This window comes from Perna viridis, chromosome 3 (genome assembly GCF_037379345.1).
Source record: "Perna viridis isolate PV_CMFRI_1.1 ecotype Kerala chromosome 3, ASM3737934v1, whole genome shotgun sequence".
Classification (NCBI taxonomy): Eukaryota; Metazoa; Mollusca; class Bivalvia; order Mytilida; family Mytilidae; genus Perna; species Perna viridis.
The window spans coordinates 28249501-28271689 of NC_142447.1; the positions used below are offsets into that span (position 1 = coordinate 28249501).

The window sequence follows — 22189 nt, forward strand, 5'->3', positions numbered from 1 at the left end:
TGTATTTTAAAATTGTAATATTGTAAATTGTGCAACATATGATAGATAAAACGATGAAATTGCAAGATTACACTTCGAACTTTGTAAGAAAAATATGAAAATATGAAATATCAGGTCGTAGGATCAATGGACGATTAATTCTTAATCCTTTAAATATTAGCATCAGAAATAGGATGGCGATGTTTTGGAATATCCATTTGCTAAATGATACAAAACTTCTGTCATGTATCAAGTTTTGTTAAAGTTACATAATAAAGATCCAGAAAAACTCAAATGGATTCCTCATATCAAATTTATTTTTGATAGTAATTTATGATCGGTCATCTAAGAAGGCGGAACACCGCTTACACAATAGCTAAATTTAGTGATTTAGTTCAGTACAAATGAAATATCAGTTTATGCAGCATTGACTGTCTAGTATGTTAAACAGGAGTTTGATGACTTAAGAGTACTTCTGACATAAAAAGTGCATTCTATGCTTACAACAATTATATATTTTTAAATCAAGATGCTCGACTTCAAATTGCTATCGAAATTGACACATGGTCAGTAATTCTAAAATAAACGAATATGCCATTACTGTACGTAGAAATGAAATAGGCAATGAATTTCATTACTTTTTCAGTTGTCAGGAACGAGAAAATTTAGAAATGAGGCAGACATGTATATATGTATGCTATCATTTAGAGTATCCATCAGGGCATAATTTAACAAATTCACTTAAAGTGTGTCATAGTGAATTGCGCCAAGATCAGTATCCCAACCTTTTACGTTGGCAAAGATTTATAAAGTGTAAATCAATTAATATGTGCGTTCTGTAAAACGTAGTGTATTGTTATATTATCATCGTAATAAACCAATCGTCAATCAATATAAATCGTTTCCCCACCATTTGGATATATGCATATATCACCATATACTCTGTATCTTCTTAATAGATTTAAAAGGATAGTAAACAAGCGCAGCAACCACTTGATTTTCTGGGAAAAGATATGGATTTTATTGAAAAAAAGTTTGCTTCCAATGTTTTTTGAGATAGTAATTTGTTTGAAGCAAAATTGGTTTTAATTAACCCTCAGCTTTCACCATAAATTTGAAGAAAACAAATTGTTGAAAACATTGTGACATCTATGGCAATACAGCCTTCACAAAGTCTAATGTTCTAGTCTACTCAGCCATATAAGCTATGTATATTTAAGAATATAGCTTTCGCGCTGGTTGGGTCATTCCTCCTCGTAGGATAAATCTAGGGTTGTAACTTAGTACACGATTAATGGTAGCACTGGTCAGATCGTTTAGGTGTTATTAGGACAGAGTATCATATTAACGATACATGCACGTGATCCTCTATCCTACATGACAATAATTTAGATACATGTGTATCTATATTTGCATCCTATTTAACAAAATAAAAAATGGATATACAAATACAAACCTTATTTTATCAGTATCTACTATACCTGAACGTATCTTAATTTGACATTTTCTCAGCAATATTAAAAGTCTTTACATTCTTACAAATAACCTTTTGGATAGGCTAGTTGTCGTTTTATAAATATGACGTATTGTCTTTAAAATTTTTTAGTTCAGGGGATTTTATTCATCGCCTATGCACATTTCTTAGTATTAAGCTTCTGGAATATGGTTTTTTTGCCAAAAGATTAAAGTCATCACTAAGGAGGTTTTATGGTCGTCATGATCGTTATGGTTTATCCATCTGCAAAAAAAGAACCTTCGCGTTGGAATATGTTTTCCTTTTCTCTGTCGTCTGCCCCGGACGTAACATTTTATCAGCCGGTGGGTGTTTCTAGAACACCAGAGTACACTTTACCTACCGGTGTACCTGGTCTATGGTCAAAGTTTAAATGGAGTCCGAGATGCCAATTTACTTTTGTTTCTTTGTGGGCGTTATTTTGTTCCATGTTCGTGTGTGTGTGTGTGTGTGTTTTTTTTTTTTTTTTTTCTCTGTCTACAGACTTTATCTTTTGAATATATTCTTTCGATGCTTGGTTCCCTTTATAACTCTTTCATTAAGATTATTATGTTACTGCTAGTAAATTCGACTGACAAAATATCTTATGGCCAAAAACACTGTAAACAAATCTACAGGTATTTCTACAGAAAGATGACGTTTGCTTTACCGATGCTGTTAAAGAATTTAGATTACTCATTTTCATTTAGGTATAAGGGTGTTCATATGGATTGTTGGATGTTTCTTTTTTTAAACAAGTCAGTATTGTTCAATGAGTTCCGAGTATATTAGGATGTCGCTAAACTTGTAGTTACCAGAAAACTAGAACTAAACCAACTATGTATGGTTACAATCGCTTGTACTTTTCCCATATTTTTTTCATTACTGGGTCATAACTACAATTTTGCTGATCTTCTACCTTTATATCATATTGCATTTGAAAACAGTTACCATGTTAATCGTAAAATATATCAGCAGACTATCTTGAGTTATAAGTTTTCCCACATACTATATATGGACCTGTTTCAACCTTTGAGACAGTTTAAAGACATGTTTGATATGACAATGACATCTTAATTTGTGTTCTGTCAATTGTATCTATTACATTATTAAAACTTAAATCAGCCCACCAAGAAAACGTAAAAATCTTTTATTTTAATTTGATAATTATCATAAATTTTATGAATATGAAAATTAATAATTTAATAAAATTTTGGAATTACTCTTCGTTGCACTTTGATAAAAAGATACTGCATTCAATTTGAACAAAAATGGATTGTCAACTGTCTTTGTTAACATATATTACGTGCCAATCTGTTCTGAAAAAGACACAATTAGTGACAATTTGAGTGATATAGCAGTAAATCGCGTATGTGACTGATTGGTATCAGTCCAAGACAGGACTTGCTCTGACAACTCTTTAATTATTTGATGACTGATCTATCAAGTACAAGGATCAAATCTTTTTGATTTTTAGTTTGTATTGTTGATAACATGTTTTAATGTAATATAGCAAATTTGTTCAATTCATAAAAAAATATATGTCCCTTCATTGTTGTTGATGGAGTTTTTTCATAGGCCATGTTAGAAATTTAATTTATGCTTTAAAGATATATTAAATTAAATGATATCTTTTCACTTACGTTAATTTCAGACAATGGAATAAGTATGAAATATAAAATGGCAGTTAACAATTAGAAAGCAGTACCAGAGTTTGTCAATGATGCCCAGACAGATCTTCGTGATGTCATGAACCAACCTGACGCAAATTGTTTTTTGTCTACATTGACAATATAACAACATCGTTCTAGGTTGATAATTAAATATTATTTAAAGACCAACTCGTTTGCAATAGCGAGTAGAAACGGCTTGATAGAAAAAAGAACAGATATGGTGAAACGGAACAAAAGCGCCAGCGAATAACCTAATTACCAAACAGTAAATATAGTTATAGAAATCACCAAAAGGTATTCCGTATTAGAATATAAGCGAAACACACCTTTAAGTATGCAATATTTTCAGGTTGGGCCTGATTATTTATTTTCAAAAACTGTCAGGTCCCCACCTCAGAATCAAGTCGTCGCCTCTATAGTAATATATCGTGGAATAAAGAGGGGACTCAAACAATCTAAATTATGAGAAGAGACGAAAGACATCTCACATATGCACTTGACATGTAGAAAATAAGGCTAATTTGGTATAAAACTGTTAAAGAGAACTATTTTTTGTTTCAATACAAATATTAACTTAATGCTATTTTAATACAATTAACTCTCTGTTTCGTTTCTTTATGATCTTCGTTGCAGAAATGAACAATAGTAAGCAAAAGCCAAAGAGCACGAATCGTCCGAGAAGACCAACTCCAACTTTCAAGAGGAAACTATACTGAAGGAACAAGTTGTAAAACAAAGATAAGCTTTAGGAAAATATGTAATTCTTTCGTGCTAGCATGCTATACAATGTCATTAGCCATAGTATTCATCTATAGATTTCGTTTTGTGATGATGCTGCAGTGATACAACAGGGCACCTCATTACATATGACACTGCCAAGTAATTACAGCAATCAGCTTTCTACTCTATACTAATTGTTCCCACAGGTCCTCATAAACAGAGACATGATGGACAGAATGCTCTATCCAATTACAAAAATAATCATCTAAGTAAATAAAAACCTCAGCAATGAAATGAAAAGTATGTTATCACAGATTTGTCAAAATGCAAGTATCTACTAATTTGCCAATTAGCATACGCTTAATAAATCAGTGTAGGAAATAAGCAGACCCTGATACCACGTGCGACGCCATATTTATTGAACCATGAGACAAGTTATCGTTCTTGTTGCCTTAGACCACCACACGTTTATGCACGTTAATGAAAATACTTCACTGAAATCGTAATTTGAAATGTACATGGAAGTGACAGTTGCTTTGACATTTATGTCTGTTCATTTCATTGTAGTAACTTTGAGTTTGTGCAAATTGTCTGTGTTAATTTGATGCGACTGAACATTGATTATGGTGGGGATATTATTTGTCCAAGTACTATTGCGCAATAATTTTCTTGGAGAAAAAGTTGAGTGAGCTAGGTAACTTGGAATTCATGTATTAAATGTATTCCGTTCATCACACTTTTCTTCATTCACAATATACCGAACATGGCACGATCGAGTTACTCGCAATGTTTTTCAAGAGCAGCAGAAGTCGTATACTTTTCGATTCATAAAGAGCATATAGAGAGTATATTTTTGCTTCTAGTTATTTCTTGGTTTTGTAATAATAATTATTTATTTATTGTAATGATAATAATTTGTATGTATGTATTTTTGTTTTGGTGTATTTTTATATATTTTTGTTCGTTTGTTTGTTTTTTGTTTTTTTGTTTTTTGTTGTTTTTTGTTTTTGTTTTTTTTTTTGTTTTTTTGTTTTTTTTTTTTTTGTCGTGTAATGGTATTGCGCCGTGTACGTCTTCGTCGTCCGCAAACACATGGTTTTTGTGCGATACCGTTAATACTTGAAGATTGAACTTTTTATAAAAAAGTTACAAACCTCAAAAGGATTTTTGGGGTTATGGTGTCAACCGTTTTAGAAGCAGGGGGGTCAAAAGGGGACCATAAACAAGCATTTCATAGAATTTAACTATTTAACTTCAGTAAAAGGTTAAGAATGTCTATGATATTGTTCCACAAATATTCTATACCACAATGATCGGACTGGTACATCTCTTACGGTTTTCGTGTTATAAGGGTTAAAGGGGCCACGCACTAAAAAGTCCACTTTTCTATTTTTGGTCCCGATTTCGAACAACTAGTCTTTGATATTTCAAGGGACCTATGGATTAAACTTGGCAGTCTTAATTAAATTGAATTAGGTTGCAATGGAGACTATGCATAATCCTAATAAAGACTTGAACAGTTTCCAAAGCAGGAATGCCTTTGTTTTTTGCCTTTGTGTGGTTTTTTTTAAATCACCTTTTTGTACAACAACCTACTTCATATAAACATTGAACAACTATAAACATGCAAAAACTATCGCTAATTGTTAATTTCCTTTTTAGATTTCTTCAGATAGTTCATACCTATTACACAGAATATATTTTTCTGTCTTCTCGTATAGTCATTCAAATCATGTATTTACAATAAGAAAATGTGTTTCATACGGTGTAAAAAATTATCTTGAAATTATTTCTTAATTAAAGTTTTGAAATATAACTATTTATTGATTTCTTATAAAATCAAAAACATTTTCTTTAAAATGTCTCTTCCAATTGCAAGGAGGAGATAATTGGGGAGAAAGTTCCTATAGAAATATTGATAAATGCACATTTTAGGAGTTGTTTTACTACCAAAAAAGATAAGTTATCCTCAACTCTTTTCAAAGTATGACAGAATGTCAGAAAAGCATTCTCTTGACAATTTCTATTGACCAGTTTTTAAATAGTTTGCAAAGGGAAAATTCTCTGTACAATCTATATAAAATTTTATTAAATCGCTATCATTAAGGCTTAATTATCGTAAAAGTAAAGTCGGTTACCTATATTTTTTTTAAATCAAAAATCTTAAATATGATAATCCAAAGTCATCTTTAAAAAATAGGAATATCTATAGACAAAATATATTCAGCATGGTCTAACATAACTATATTTACCCATAAGTTTTACTTTTTTGACAATTTGGTCAATTCTTGATACTTCGTAAACCTATTAGAAATATTGGATACATTTAATATTGAATAATGTATACAAATGAATTGTTTTGATATGACTGTTGTTTGTTCTAGTACAAAAGCAAGAACCAGGATCAGGATATGCATAGTCCTGCCACAAAAATAGGAAAAAGACATAATTAACAACAAGTATCATTTTAATTAGAAGAAAACACATAGAATTCAAAGAATAAACTAGTAACACGGACTTCACAATTAACTGGGAGTATGGATCAGGTCCACTGGATGGGCAAGATTCTTCTTCTTTTCCTAGAAAACTTCCATAGAGTTCACTTAGGATGTTAATCCGGTTTCAAATGGAAATGAGGAAACTATGCCTACTGTCTGTAAATTGAAACATAAATTATCCAAACTGTATAAATATGTTTTGAGTAAAAGTACTAGTCATCATAGTATATTATATGGTATAGATATATATATTTTCTCACTTGATACCGTCGATCGTTGGAGTATTGATGAACAGAACTCCATTCTATTATGTTGAAGGAGTAATTATAGTGTAATGATTTTCCATCCCCACTAAGAAATCAAATGGTTGTTCCCATATACCTGATACCAAAACTTCACAAAAAATCGTTGGAATTGTGTTTCCTTCGTCTTCATCTTACAAAAGTTACAAATGTTTCTAAATTATTTATCTCTACTTTAACCACTATTAAAAACTTTGTATTTAATTATTGCAATAAATGATATGAAAGTAACATATGGTGTCAACTATTTTTGGATAATTCATTAGAGGTGTTAGATGGACTTCATACATTCATGATTCGATTGATAATTACTAATCATTTTTATAAATCTAGATCTCAATTAATTTCTTGTAATTTTTGGTGTTTTAAAACGGGATATAAATACATTACCTGGACATATTAATGGTTTGAATGTTGTTTTTTTTATAATTTGACAATACTTACATTCGATTTGGTAATGCTTTATACAGACAGGTTGTTGGTGTTCCAGTGAGCATTGATTGTGCTCCTCTCATAGCCGATTTGTTTCTCTAGTGTTACGAATAACTGTTACACTTCATTTCTAAACTCTATAAAGATCATTCGAAACGTGATATACTGCATGAATTTAATAATACTTTTAAATTAAATATCTTTGTGATATTTTGGTGGTAAGTTCAAGATATATACCCAAAAGAATTATTCTTTGAACCTTGATTTCGTTACTGGAAATATAAGACCCCTAAGTGCATCCCTACGTACACAATACAAGTCATTCTCTAAGTATTGCACAACATCAAATATTGTTTATTTCGTATTTGGCGTAACTATATACTCCAAATCAAGTCCACTGCATGGAATTGTAATGACCGATTATTTCTAATTCTAGTAGTTTTGATGGTAATGTCATACTTTAGTACGTTCGAACTAAGCTTACTTTCGTTATATTAACTACGATCATCTTTAAGTGGATATCTCCTTTTTGTCTGTGTGGTGTATGTTTGAGGTATTCCATGCATGGGAAAATTGGATAAATAAGCGAGAGAATTTTATGGTGCATTTGTCTGTTGTTTCATTTCATTTTTTTTTCCATACAAGAGGGACGGTCAAGGACTTAAAAAACTAGTTAAAACCCATTGCAGATATCTTGCACCGGTCCACAGTCAGGACATATTGATCATTAATGTGTCTTTGTGTTGTTAAATTACTTTTTATTTTGATCTTAAAGAATTGTCGCTGTTCTGTTACCGTGGATGATATTACTTTAGTTGTCGGCGCCTTTCGGAGCTAACTGAAAGGTGTATTGACATTTTTATAAGATATTTTTGGTGATCTATGAAAGTATTCAGTGTTTTGGAATTTATGTTATACATTGAACGGTGTTTCATCATATCCTTTCCCAATGTTTGGGCGGTTTGCTTCTCGTGCGCATTTCAACCACATCTTTACTTAAGTCCTTATACGATCGATCACTTTCACGCTTCCCTTGAAGAAATTTAAAATCAAACTTCCAGGCTCAAACTCATGAACAGAAAAGATTTTTTTTTAAACATATCAGATTATTCAATTGTTATCAGTAAACTCATATGACTTGACAGTTTGTAAGCTTTTAACAAATTGATCAACAATTTTATATTTTGATAAATATATGACCATGTTATATATTATAGAACAGAATACTTTTGGGACAACAACTTCTATAATAAAGTAATTTTTACTGGTACTTTCGACCGAAAGTTTTTTTTCAATAAAAGCGAGATAACTCTTATTCGACTTGTTGAAATATATGAGTACCCTATATGCTGTTGGTCACAAATGTGGTAAATTGAATTAAGCGCTTTTATTAGAGTAAAACAAATTAACTCCTTCACACAGTTTCCTTAAAAATTATTTGAATGACTTTAGAATAATAAAGGACGTTGTCTTCTGAATTTATTTGTAATTTTCAGATATTGTTGGTATTAGCTTAAATCACATTTGTGCAGTGAATTGAGAAGTACATTTTCATTGGACGAAATTAAAATATTAGAGAGCGCCTCCATCAAAGAGTAATTGTTGAAGAAAACAAGTACCATGTCTTCTGAAGAAACAAGCGAGAAGAAGGAACCACAATTTGTCGAACCAGAACCAACAACAATGACTTTAAAGGTTACAATATTTATACGTTTTGAACAATTTTGTTATGTCATCAGACTGGCTTTTTTTTCGCATCTTTTTTCGTGATGTAACTTACTTAAAGTTTGACTATAAATATCGATACATCATAACATGCACATTGCAATGGTGTGAAAAAACACATTTAATGGAAAACATGAATAGTCAATCCAGATTTAAAACGATAATCACAGGGGCTCTTAAAAATGATCATATGATATTGTAACAGGATAGATGATTTGACTCACAAATGTCAAAAATACACTTTGCCAGTGGATCGAACCCTAGACCGCTTGGGGCTATACTGGACGTCACATACAACACATTTTCGAATTGAAGCTCTACTTTTTAAACCATTGGGACTTACCGCTACAGTTGTCTCTCTTTTATTCAATATGAAGATAGTTCGCATATATGCATGACGTGTTAGTACAAACGAGTCGCTTATTAGCTTAAATCATGCGTAACAAATCCTTACGGGAAAATCCCATATTAATATCCGCCATGTTGGTTTCTACGGGACGATTTGTTTACAAACAAAGTTCGTAAGTTCCTGCCGAACTCCGGTGACAATCGTCTGCTTGATCAACTTCTCAGTATTGTACGTTGTTCGCATAAAATAAATTTGAGATATTCAAAATAACGCCGAAATGCATTCTGGGTTCTTCGGTTTTTGGACAAACCATTTAAACGTAAACAACATCTCCTAGCAACCCGATCACTGTAACATGGCCGACTTTTTACAATGTAAATATTGGCATCGAGAATTAAGATCTGACCGGAATTTAACGATTCAATGTTTAGAGAGAAGCCGTTTGGCTAAACGAATGAGCAAGTCATTTATGACAATTTAAACGGTAGTAGGTGTCAATAAAGTCGTAGAAAATATTTTTATTCAAATTTTCACAGTATGTTGTTTATGTGACGCCGAGTATAGTCCTATAGCATAAGTCTTCATAGTTGCATAGTTTTTTATTTGGATGTTTATATGCGTGCGCAACATGTTGCCCATATAAACATCCAATAAAAAACGTGTAACTGCGAAGACTTATGTTATAGGACTAGCTTGGTGACAAGCCATCAACAAACCAATTCGGCTAAAGAATTAATCCTTCTGCCAAGTCAATTATCTGGCTATTTAAATCTCACTACCTACTGCATACCTGCCAACCTGTGGAAGGGCAAATAAGGGAGATCTTCAGCTTTCCAGAATGAAGAAGCTGGTCATTATGGGTGATACCATTTTTTATGAGGAATTTTTTACTACAGAAAAATTCTGAAGTAATTTTAATGCATACTGTGACATATATACGATACAGATAATTTAAACTCATTGTTTGATCATTAAACCTTTGATTATGTTCAGCAACAAAGTTTGCAAATAAAGTCTCCGCTCTAGTGATTTTACTTTTTAGTGCATTTTCTTTGGGATTTGTCATGAATGATGAGATATACTTTGAACTTTTTCCAACTTCTCATGACCAGTCAATTTTGCATGATTTTTTTCAAATCATGCCTTGCCCTGCTCCAATATATTTATTTGAATTACAAAGGGTACAAAAAGCATCATGAACTCCTCTATCACTAGCCTTAACCCACGGAAATTCTAATTCCCAAGATTTGGAGTATATGCCACAGTATTTTTCATTTAGAACAACTTTCATCATTTGAAGTAGCAGGTCCTGACACAGAACATATCCATCTTGCTAACATGTTCCAAGTGAATGATTTAACATTTCATTCTAAAAACAATTCACCTGATTTGCTTTAATTACTATAAAAACACATGTGTTAATTACCTGTCATTGTCTGCTGTTGTCCTGAGGTATTTTTGTTTTGTTTACATAATTAACGTTGATCAGATAGAAAAGATTGAGTTTCTCGAATGATTTTGATTTTCCTAAAATCCGGGAGATTTTCCTGGGACCCAAGCGAGAGGGCAGGAGATGGGCCAATTTTGCAGGAGGCTCCAGACAAATTTGGGAGACTTGGAAGGTATGACCTACTGCAAAACAGGTAGGCTGTCCTGCCACAATTTAGAAGATATATTGTTATGGAGGCCTCTGTGGTATATTATAATATGTAATACAATGTAAGTAGGAGACCGCAATAGGCATTCCAAATATTGATATAATTATGAAGAGAACTGTTTCCGTGACGGCATAGATTGCAGGCTTTTATTAAGATCCTTCCAAATGGATATAGCTTTTTTGAAAAATAACATAGATGTCTTTTAAATATTTTGTCTAGCCTTCCTTTTTTTTAGAGTTCTAAGGCTTAAATGAATCCCGATGTATGGTTTTGCTGGACAAAAGTTTCTCAAATGTCAGTATGATGAATTTTTAAACAAACTTCTGTACAATAAGATCAGTCTATACGAAACTTGTCGGACCTTCGGTCAAATCCGATAAAATTGCTGCCGGTTCAATAAAGATCGCTCCAATATCCGGATCAAAAGTCCGACATCGTTTTCGAGTTTTATTGTACATCCGTCATCGAGTTGTTTCCCTTGAAAAATGTCCTTTTTAAGGTATACGGAGGGTGCAGTACCTGGCAAAGCAGTTAAGATTAAAAGAAAATTGACTGACAAGCAGAAACAGTATGAGGAAAAACGTGTTCGGACGTTCAACAAAAAATAGTGTGAGAATCGTCCTTGGCTACAGTATGATGATAACGTAATGACATGAATTTCATCTCATTATCGGACATCACAGACACTACTAGTACAAAAAATGTACATGTCAAAGGCTTTAAAATAAAACACACAATTTTTTACTAATCACCACAAAAGTTTAAACAAAACCTTAAACACTATTAAAGGAGAATATTCAGTAACCATGAAATAACCAATTTCTTATCACTTAAATGAATAAAAGTTTTTTTGGACCAGTAAAACAGTAAGCTTTACAGGTCCGAATGACCAGTAAAAAAAAAAGTTTGGCGTAGACTGTAAGAGTGAGTTCTTTGCTCGCTTATGAGTGGGAAAAGGGAATAAACAAGTTTTCTAACTTTTTATCTGAACTACCACTTACATGAACTTGGCATTTTTCTGCAGCCTGGAACCTCATCTTCAAGTTGAACCATGCATTTGTGATGTTTGCAACAGAGTCGGCGATATTTAAAGAAATTCTGCCTTTTATTTTTCAAAAATTAACAACAAACCACTCAGGAAATGCCATCATTGGTCTCACTTATAAGCAACAAGAAGTGACAAAAAGCTCTTGAAAAAGTGATGCTTCTTGTCACTTTTTGTTGCTAATTAGTGAGACCCAAATGGGTGGGATGGCGTTTCCATTCTGGTTTGTTGTTGATTTTTGTAAAAACTGCCTTTCCTACTTGCATCTTTGAAAGGATATGTTTTTATTCTGATTATACAATTCATATGATAAACCATCAGTTATACATGTACATGTATCAGACAGGTTAGGTTCTTGAACAGCCAGTGGAACTGAACAGTGGAGAAAAATATTGATATGTACACACATTCCCATACTTTTTCAACCATATTCATTTCTTTTCAATAAAAAAATAGGAAAAAAGTCAAGACTACGTGCATCTGAAAAAAATAACTTACTGTTACTGTGACAAGATCTTTAATCAAATATTTTTATTTATTTGGGTTAAGAAAATGCAACGACAGTCACTTTTTGTTACTTAACTTTTATAATTTCCAGAAAAATATCTTTTCCCCATCGAAGGCAGGAATATTTTACACAAAACCAATGACAAAAACAAATGCACATAAAAGATTTTGATGACTGTTTATTTGAATACCTTTCCTATTTTAGAAAATGCTTAAATTTGGATAACATAATCAAAACTATGTATTTTTCTGATGCTGGTTAGGCTCTTGAACACCTAGCAGAAATGAACAATGGAGATATTTTGAAGTTACATGTACATGCATGTGTACATACATTTCCCAAACTTTTTTAACCATATTCATTTCTTTTAATTAGGAAAAAATAAAAAAGGCCTCAAGATTAACTGAAAAGATCAAATTTTTGTAACTTCTTTTTACAATAACGTGATCTTTAATCAAACATGTTTATTTGTTTTGGCCCTTTAAAATAAAATGTTAAATTTTCTCCTTAAGGACATTCACATATGGTTACTTCTGGGACATTACTTTTTTCGTTGATACAAATGTATATTTAGAGAATCTGAAGGGAAATTAAGATACAACAAGAGTGTAAATACACTTGGTCTACAGGTAAGAGTAAATTTTTAAAAATTCAACTGTAACTTTCATTACTTTACCTATGCAGAGGTTTCATTAAGAACCAGCTACTGTCAAAATATAGACAGTTCAAAAAGTTGAAGTGAACGGTTCAAAATTAAAATGGGTCCATTCCCCCTTTGTTACATATTGAAGACAGTTCATTTTCTCTATTAAGCCTGTTCACTGAAAAGATAACGAAAGCCCTAGCTATGCCAAAGAAGTCAATTTAATTTCTTTTATTCGTGTGTGGTAATATCTGAAGTAATCATATGACATATGTAACCATGATGACTTTGACAAAAGTAATCATATAATCGATTAAATTTGAGAATAATCAACCCTAACCCTGGTTATTGGTCAACAGTGTGCCATACTGAAAATTTAAAATTTTGCAGAGTACAATGTACAAATGTATCACACCCTAATGTCCAGTTGAAATAAGCATATAATAAAACCTACCTACATGTACATGTATTATTGTAGCTAAGATAAAAATTAATCTTATTTTATAGTACAAAAAAGTATTTTGTACATGTACTACAAAATGTATTTAATGAAAACTGTTGGTCTGCACTCATGGAAATATTCAAAACTGCATACATGCAACTCGAAACTACAAATGGGATGCTGACTTCTAAACTTGATCTGTATTTGATAATACTAAAGTGAAAATAATTGTGCAAAGGAATTAAAAACTTTGGGTTTTCAAGCTTACATCTAAATACCACCAGGATATAAAACAAAAGGATAGATCCCATTTGTGACAAATATAATGTAGTAAATCACATTATACCGCATCTGTACATAGGGTGTGGGACAAAAAGTATATACAGTGTATGTATGTACTTGTACCTTTTGTTGTTATTTAATTTTTGAAGTTGTTTGTTCATTTTGCAGGAAAAAATGATGATGGAGGAAGCTAAACTGAAAGCAAAATATCCAAATATTTCAAAGCCAGGCGGTCCATCAGGAATATTGGCAAAAAGACTTCAAAGAGGGGTAAGACAAATAGTGGTCCTTATGATTGTAATACATTCAGAGCAAGTAACTAAACTGATAAACTCTAGGCAAAAGTCAAAAGGAACGGTTATAACAGTACTTTCATTCAGAGCCGGTACCCAGTACTTTTACCCGGCTACGGTAGCGCCTGGTACCGGCAGAATAAAATAAAAGTAAAAAAATCATGAAGAGAAATCTAGTAAATAGATATCTAAGATCGTTCAGTCTGTGGGCTATGTCTTCAAAATCACGATCTCTGGTATTCATTGTTGTTTAATATATGGATGTCTTCATCGAGGTCTGCATCGGAATCCTATTGGTAAAGCGCTTTAACCTACGACGATTTAACCCACAGTGTCCATTTATAGAAAACATGTGGTGACTTAACAATGTCAAAGCAATCGCTGATTATTTTGTGCTGAACAAAAAGCTAAACACAGGTGAAGATTCTGGAAGGAATTGCCCCATACCTATCATTTTTCCCATTATATGTGTGATTTGTGCAGATGAGTAGGGGTAGTTTTGGTAAAAATATTCTGGCAACCCTGTTTGAAAAAAAAACATGTCTGACCTTTGCTCCAAAAAAATATGAAAAGATATTGGATCCTAGATTCAACACAGCTATAAATGATAATAGAAAATAAACCATTGTAATGTTAAAAAAATTCTGTCTGTCTAAGAGTCATCCAAACTAAAACTGCTAACCTTGTTCTTTTTCAGAAGGAACGAATTTCTCATCAGACTGATTTTTAGAACAACATTTCTCAATAAGACACATGCAATTGCACTACACGTCACAGTTATAATTAGGCAATAAACAACAACTAAGTTTTATTATGAAAATTATTTAATCAGCACTAGGAACTACCACATATTATGGAATTTCATTTAATAAATGTTTAGTTTTGTTCCAATGCTTTTATGTGCATGTGTTAGTGTTCAAATTTTGTAACAAGTAAATAAAAGCGTAAGAACAAAATATGACATTTATCAAAATTTCATTTAAAATGGCACAGTATTTAACAGTCAACAAAGTTTATCAGCATTAGTCTAGAAATGGATGTGGTGGGAATCATGCGGAGCTTCTGGATTTCAGATTGATTGATTGATTGTTGGGGTTTAACATCTGAGCAGCAATATTTCAGCTATATTCAGACAATGAACATGAAATGGATGACACAAGGATAATAGGGTCGACAAATTTAGATTGCCACTAGGAAAAGGGAGGGATGGGTAAGGTCGTGCAATTTAGCCTCCTGTGGCGGAGCGCAAAGGTTCCTACTCCTATCGAATACCACAGCAGGGTTCTTTAACATGCAAGGAATGTGACATCTTTCTCAACAGTGCACCACTATGGTTTGCGGTCAGGTTTTCCGTATTGTAGCCTGACAACCCCAGCATGTAACACACCAGGGATATACCCCATACCCCATTCCACCACCTGGGGCACACATCCCAGTTGCTCTGTGGGCAGAGCGCCTAGCCCCCGGCTAGGTTTCTGAGCACTCTTTAGTCGCCTTTTACGACAAGCTTAGCACTGCTACAGGCCTATTCTTTTAACACCTGGACCTGCACAGGGTCTGGATTTCAGTGTTTTTGAGACTAAATCAGTTATGATTCATCATAGATCTTGATTTCAAATTCACATATTTTAAACAAAGCTGAAGCAAATATTGCAGACTTAATTCCATATTTTCAAGTCAAAATTATCAAAAAGGCTAACATCCAGGAGCTTCTGGGGGTATGCCTCCAGCTCCTAACTAGGGTGTTGCTCTGGACCTGCTGGGGACCTTCAGCGGCCCCCAGAAACCCTTGCTGAATTCATTTGGTACCTACTACTTTCTATAAAGTACCTCCTGCCTGAAAAATTAATGAAACCCCTGTATAAAAAGGAAAGTAGGTATAATGAATGGCAATATCAAGGTAAAAGCTGGAAAGTTGGAAACTACCAGAATGGTGATGACTGTTCAGGAATTAAGATGGAAATGGTGGGTTAAACCAGACAATAGTAGTGCAATAAGAAGTCAGAATAGTTGCTGCTACATTTGTAGCTTGGCAAAGAATGCAAAAAAAATACATAGTAATTTTCCAGCCATTACAAAGACCATTTTAAACAGTAACTGTACAATAAACTACAAGTTCACTGTATTTTCACATACACTAAAGCAAGTGGTACACAAAATGCATTTTATTATTCTCTAAAAAATTTCAGATATACAAAGTAGATACTAGTACACGTTCTATGTAGTTTTTCAGTTTTGAGGAGATATGACTACATTCTCTTCTTTTTTTACACTTTTCAGAGATACATGTACCTTAAAAAAATAAGGTCCTTCCCTTGATGAAAGTTTCCCAATATATCAAAAAATGGCTAAAAAAATACTCCAAAATTAAGATAAACTATTTGTCTATTTACCAATTGGTCATCAAAGGCTAGGATACAGGTTTTTGCTCAAAGTTACACCGATTAAATGTTTATGACTTTTCTTTTTTACATTCTCTGTAAATTTATTCATTTTAAATAGAAATTCAAGGTTTTGTATGGTTCAGACATGTTTTTTTTTTTGCTTTCTAGCGGTATGTAGCAAGAACATCATATGTAGTTGTGCATATTACCAGGTAATTTTGATCCTCTAATTTTTGTTGGAGTTGTGCCCCTTTGAACTAAGAAATTTGCCAAAAATTCTCATAAATTGCCTTGTCATTGCAACTCCTCTGAAATTATTGAACCAAATTTTTGTCGAAATTCCTTATAATTACCTTGTCAGTTCAAATTTTCTGAAATTACTTCTCTGCACCCTCTCAAGAGAATTTTATGAAGCCGTTCTGTAGACATGGATACTGCAAGTGGATCCAGTTTGCTGGATGGGGATGTTTTTGCAGACAAAACAAACTTTAATTTTAAATAATAATAGATCTATTATAAATGGAATGTCGTGTTCTTAATACAATCAATCTGAAAATCAGTGCGCATTTAAATTTTAAACTTAATCATGCCAATAATGATTATTATATTTTTACAGCAAAAATATTTTGATTCTGGTGACTACAATATGGCCAAGGCAAAAATGAACAATACTAAGACACCAATGGCCCCAACAGAAAAGATGATATTACAAGAGTCAATTGGTGATGCTATTCCTACACCTGAATCCTTGCCGCCACGTAAGCCATCCATCATTCAGAGCAAGTTGGCTGATGGAACCTTCATGTAGTCTTGTTATTTATATACTGTTATCAATCAGGGATTCTACATGTACATGTAGATGGTAGATTGCTATGGTTATTCTAATGTATCATAAAAGGTTTGGTCATTGGTGCCATAGATGTTATGTGACTCATAAGAACACAGTGTCAGATTCAGAGTCAGTGCTAATCAAATTGTCAGAAGCTGTTTTCTTTGTGATAAATAGTTTACCACACTAAGCATTACATCAGAAAAATCAGAAACAAAACTTCAGTTCTTATTACTTTGCATAGAATCTACCATCTATGTAATATAATATCCCTTTATTGAGTTCTCTCATAGAGATCAGTTTTGTGCAATTCATTTCATACCATTAAACATTTTCTTGAAATGTAAAAGAAATATGTAATTATATTGTACTCTTTTCACTTCTTCTGTAAACTGATCTTGGATCTGTCACGTTGAATGATTTTGGTTTAAACAAGGTTTAACTTTAGATAGTATTCATTTAGTTTTAAAGTGTCACAATAGCATTTGTCCACGAACTGCCTTCTTTACACGGAACTGGGAATATCTTATTTTAAGTTCAAAACTGTACATTTGCTAATTGACCATCTGTTTTTAAATGAACAACTGGAATGGATAGCATTCACTGTGTGATAATAAATATATGAATATTATGAAAGGTTTTTGTATTTTAGATAGTCTGCTTTTTGGCTTCAATACTGATGTAGAAATCTTTCTCTTTTTTCTGTGGAGCAGTATTTTATTAAGACAATATTTTCCCACTCTCCATGACTTTTTTGTAACAAATCTGATGAAGTTTGAAACAGTGTTTTTGAAAGTTGTGTTGTCTTTATAATTATAAAAAGTTTAAAGAATCAAAATGGTATTGTTCCTCTTCTTTTTCTGTCCATATTAATCTTCTTCTTCTCAGTACTTGTAATACATTTATTCAACACTTCAGAGTTTGTAGTATGAAAATGTCAACTAGTAATTATTGAAGTCAATTTTTGCAGGTGTCTTATTAATGTCTGAATTTCTGTTCTTCATCCATTGGCATATAAAGAGATCTGCAGTATGCCTGGGTTTTTAAATGTTTTACTTTGTGTTAAACTTCAGATATCTTACAGTCATTTTCAGTTTGTTCATTATAGTTATCATATTTTCACAAGAAAAAAATGGTACTTAGATTTCAAGAAGATTTGACATGAAATATTTTTGTGTTCTTGAAATTTTACAAGTTATTGTGAAACTCAACTAAACTTTGTAGTTTTTGTTCTTTGTGTAGTAGATGTTGCCTCCTTATATATGTTCAAATTCTTATTCAATCATTTGCAGTGAGTGACGCACATAGGGATATATACATGGTTGTATATAAAAGCATTTTCTAAGGATCTAAAAATTTGTCAAGCAGTAATCATATTGATTCCTTCTGAAAGGAAGCAATTCCATTTTCGTATGAAGTTAGAAAGTAGTTGCAAAAATGGAAAAAGCAAGTTAATTAGGCAGGTAATTAAAACAAGTCTGGACTGATAAATGTAGTCCTGTCCAATTCTATGGGAGGAATCATGTTATATATGTACACTTCAGTCTGCATTGTTAATTTGCAAAAATTTATATATTTGTTAAATTTAAAAGTATTGTAATTGTTTATGAGTATGTAAATACAGATACCTGATGTAATAAATTCATAGATTGCTATATTAGTTTCTGTTTTTTTATTGTTGAATAAGTACCAGTAGTGAATAAAGTGAGTTGTTTTTTGTTCTCCATAACTAAACAGCAGAGCTGTGCATTGCTTTTTTTTTATTTGGCACTTACCAGTTGGTAATCAGAAATATATTTTGAATTACATGCATGTGCATCTATTAAAAATACTGAGGAAAACTGCCAAAAAATGTAGTCAAAAAATAGTTTGCTGCTGTCATCATTCATTCATATACATTAAGTATCCATACAATAACGTGTGTTCATGTTTAAGTGTATAGATATGATGAATCGAACCACAAGGTGCCATACCACAATAGGAAGGCTGAAGTGGATTTTAGGGTTTGTGACTTGAATCGTTTAAGAATTAGGGACCATAAGCAAACACTTTCGTAATGTCCATACAATAACTCCACTAAGAGTGAATGAATCTCTTTGATGTTGTATTGTACAGTGTGTTATAGCACAAAAAAGATGGCTTGGATTGATTTAAGGGTTGTGACTTGAACTGTACATAAATTAAGGATAAAAAGGGGCCCTACATAAAAAAACGTTTATTATGCAAGCACAAAAACTAGCATGACTACACATGCTAAAACTGATTGGATATTTTTGAAATTGTACAAGGTGTCATACCACTAAAGATGAAAGAATAATGGGTTGGAAACAAGCATTGACATTTTGTGTAGACATCAACATTGATCTCTTTGAAACTGATCCCAAACTACCCCACCACAAAAAAAGGATTGGTTGATACTGAGGGTTGTGACAGCCCTCAAAGAATTAGGGGCCAGAAACAGACATTTTCGTATATTACGTCCAGACAATAATTTTAATAGATATCTCTTTGAGAGAAAAAAACATTGCCCAGAAGTTGTACTACAACTGAATTTATGGGTTGTGACCGGGATCATTTTGTGAAAAGCTAAGGGGGCTTTTTGATGCTCGTCAAATTCTTATCGGGCATCAAATATTTTATCTCAACCAAAATTCCGAGCTATATCAAGCATGAATGATGTGTCCATACTTGTCCCAAGTGTTAGGGTTCGGCCTCTGCAGTCCAGAGAATGTTAAGTCCAAAGGCCATAACTCGTGTAGCAAAAAAATAAATGGACCAGATGAAGTTAAACTGTAACTTGCCATGGTCAAGCAATGTACTGAATATCAAATAACTATCAAATACGCCGGGCAGCGGACGGTCAGGGTGCGATCCTTAAGCTGATATACGTATACGGTCATGGTCTGTTTTCTGATTTTTGGGTTCTAGCAATTTTATTTTTAGCTTAGAAAAAACACAATTGAATTTCATATGCGAGCAGAGTTAATGTGCTTTAAAATGAGGCTATCTTATTCAGAGTTTTATCAGAAATAGGGACTTGACAGCTGAACAATAGGTTATGAGTTAAGAATGCCTAAATAAATTGTGACTTTTAAGGGGTAGGGTTCAATTCTCGACCACTAACAACTACAGAATGTATCCATAGTGCTTCATTTCACTTGGTTTCTATAGAATATTGATATCTCTCACCACTCACACGATGTCAACCCCATATATACTAACCAATTCCGGTTTAAAGCCAAAAATTGCAAAAAAATCCTCATTTTTTTCTCATGAGTGACCCCTCTGGGAACCCCTGACCTTCCACTTACCACTGTAATGAACAATTTTTGGCTTAAATTACCATAAGAGGGAACAAGCTTTGGAAAATCTGCACTTTGGACACAGTCTTACCCATGGTGAGCACCACATCCGGTGAAAAATAACATTTTCAGGCAACAGATCCATTTTCCCGCGCATGACCACCCACCCACCATCTCCTCAGCCCATCCACTCCAAACCGTGATCAAATACCTTAAACTTATATAAAACAATCAGCAATCAGCACCATGATGCAACTAATTTGCATAAGTTTGGAAAATATCGAAATCTATACCTAGACATTATTTTTAAGCAATTCAGCATGGTAAGCGTTAATATACATGTACTTAGAATGAACACATCATGTAAACGAAAAACTCAAAACGTTCAATTACCAGAAAATCGCTTCATATTTAAAAGAGTTTGACTTGATAACTAACATCGTTTACCTGTTCTTATAAGTAAACTGAATACAGCATTATTATATATAGTATATAATACTAATAAATGTAGTAATATAAAATACAGCAAGCACGAGGGAAAATCTTCGTTTTAACTATAGTTTTGAAATTTCCTCATCCGATAGTATATGTGCAGCTAGATGGTTAAATACAGTTGTTGGCATCTATGCTCCTCAACAATATTCTTTTTCCATGGCTCTGTGGATGGTTCAACGATTGCCGTGGTTGATACAAGGAAGACTGATTGAATCATTGAAACCTTATGGAGATCAAACAATTTTTGCGTGCATCTCTGGTAATCAGACGTAATCAGGATTTAGTAAACTTTACTGGAATCAGGGGCGGATCTAGGTTTTAAGCTTAGAGGGGGCGTAGATAGAGGGTTACAAAGTGACCCTCCCCACCTGGAAGAAGTGGCCTTACGGCAGGGGGGTTGGGGGCCGCTTAAGGCCACCAGAAGCTCTGGGGTAAATGGTTCAAATTCCTGCGATCTAGCGATAACTAACGAAATGACACTTTCATGTGAAGAAAGAGTTGTGATTTTCACTTGTATATCTATAAGAAATATGTAAAACATTTCAAGTGTTTAATTTCGAGGAAATCGAATCGCCAATAACATATAAGGGGTGTTTTTGATCAGGTAAAAATCTCTGATTCAATTAGTCCTCATACCAGCTTTACAAGAATGAGACTGTAGCACATTTGTTGACCTGGTCGTTGAAACCTTTGGTACAAGTAGGAAATTGGCACAAATACAGCCAAAGATAATCATGCTAGGAACAGGCTGCATTCTCTCTCTTAACATTTTAGACTGCATTTAGCTACTTCATCGAAACAACATTTGTAATCCAATACTTTTTATAGTAGTTAAAAAAGATGGCTTACAGGAAATAAATTTAGGAAAACATTTTTTCGAACTATAATGACTAAATCTCTACAGCTAGGTGACTGTCAAAAGATTATAACAAAACTGAAACAATCAGTTGCTTGCAGACACTCCTCCCGGGACAATGAATTACGTAATAACATCCGTCTCGGGTGCCTTTGTGCATCCATATATCATTATCCTGTCGTGGTTCAGTTCAATATATTCATGTATGAACATAAGAACTAGAGTATTAAATCGGTTGCTCCCCATTGTACTTCGAAATGGGGGTTTTCACAAATCGAAGTG

General features: G+C 33.0%; 1 protein-coding gene across 1 annotated transcript; it reads left to right on the forward strand.

Moving 5' to 3' along the window:
• Positions 1–8649: 8649 nt before the first annotated feature.
• LOC148621713 (cAMP-regulated phosphoprotein 19-like) lies at positions 8650–18909 on the forward strand. The gene is made up of 3 exons (XM_088576382.1): positions 8650–8791; positions 13917–14018; positions 17042–18909. The coding sequence occupies exons 1-3, from the start codon at positions 8717–8719 to the stop codon at positions 17231–17233; spliced, it is 369 nt and encodes a 122-aa protein (XP_088432508.1). The 5' UTR covers positions 8650–8716; the 3' UTR covers positions 17234–18909.
• The last annotated feature ends 3280 nt before the right edge of the window (positions 18910–22189 follow it).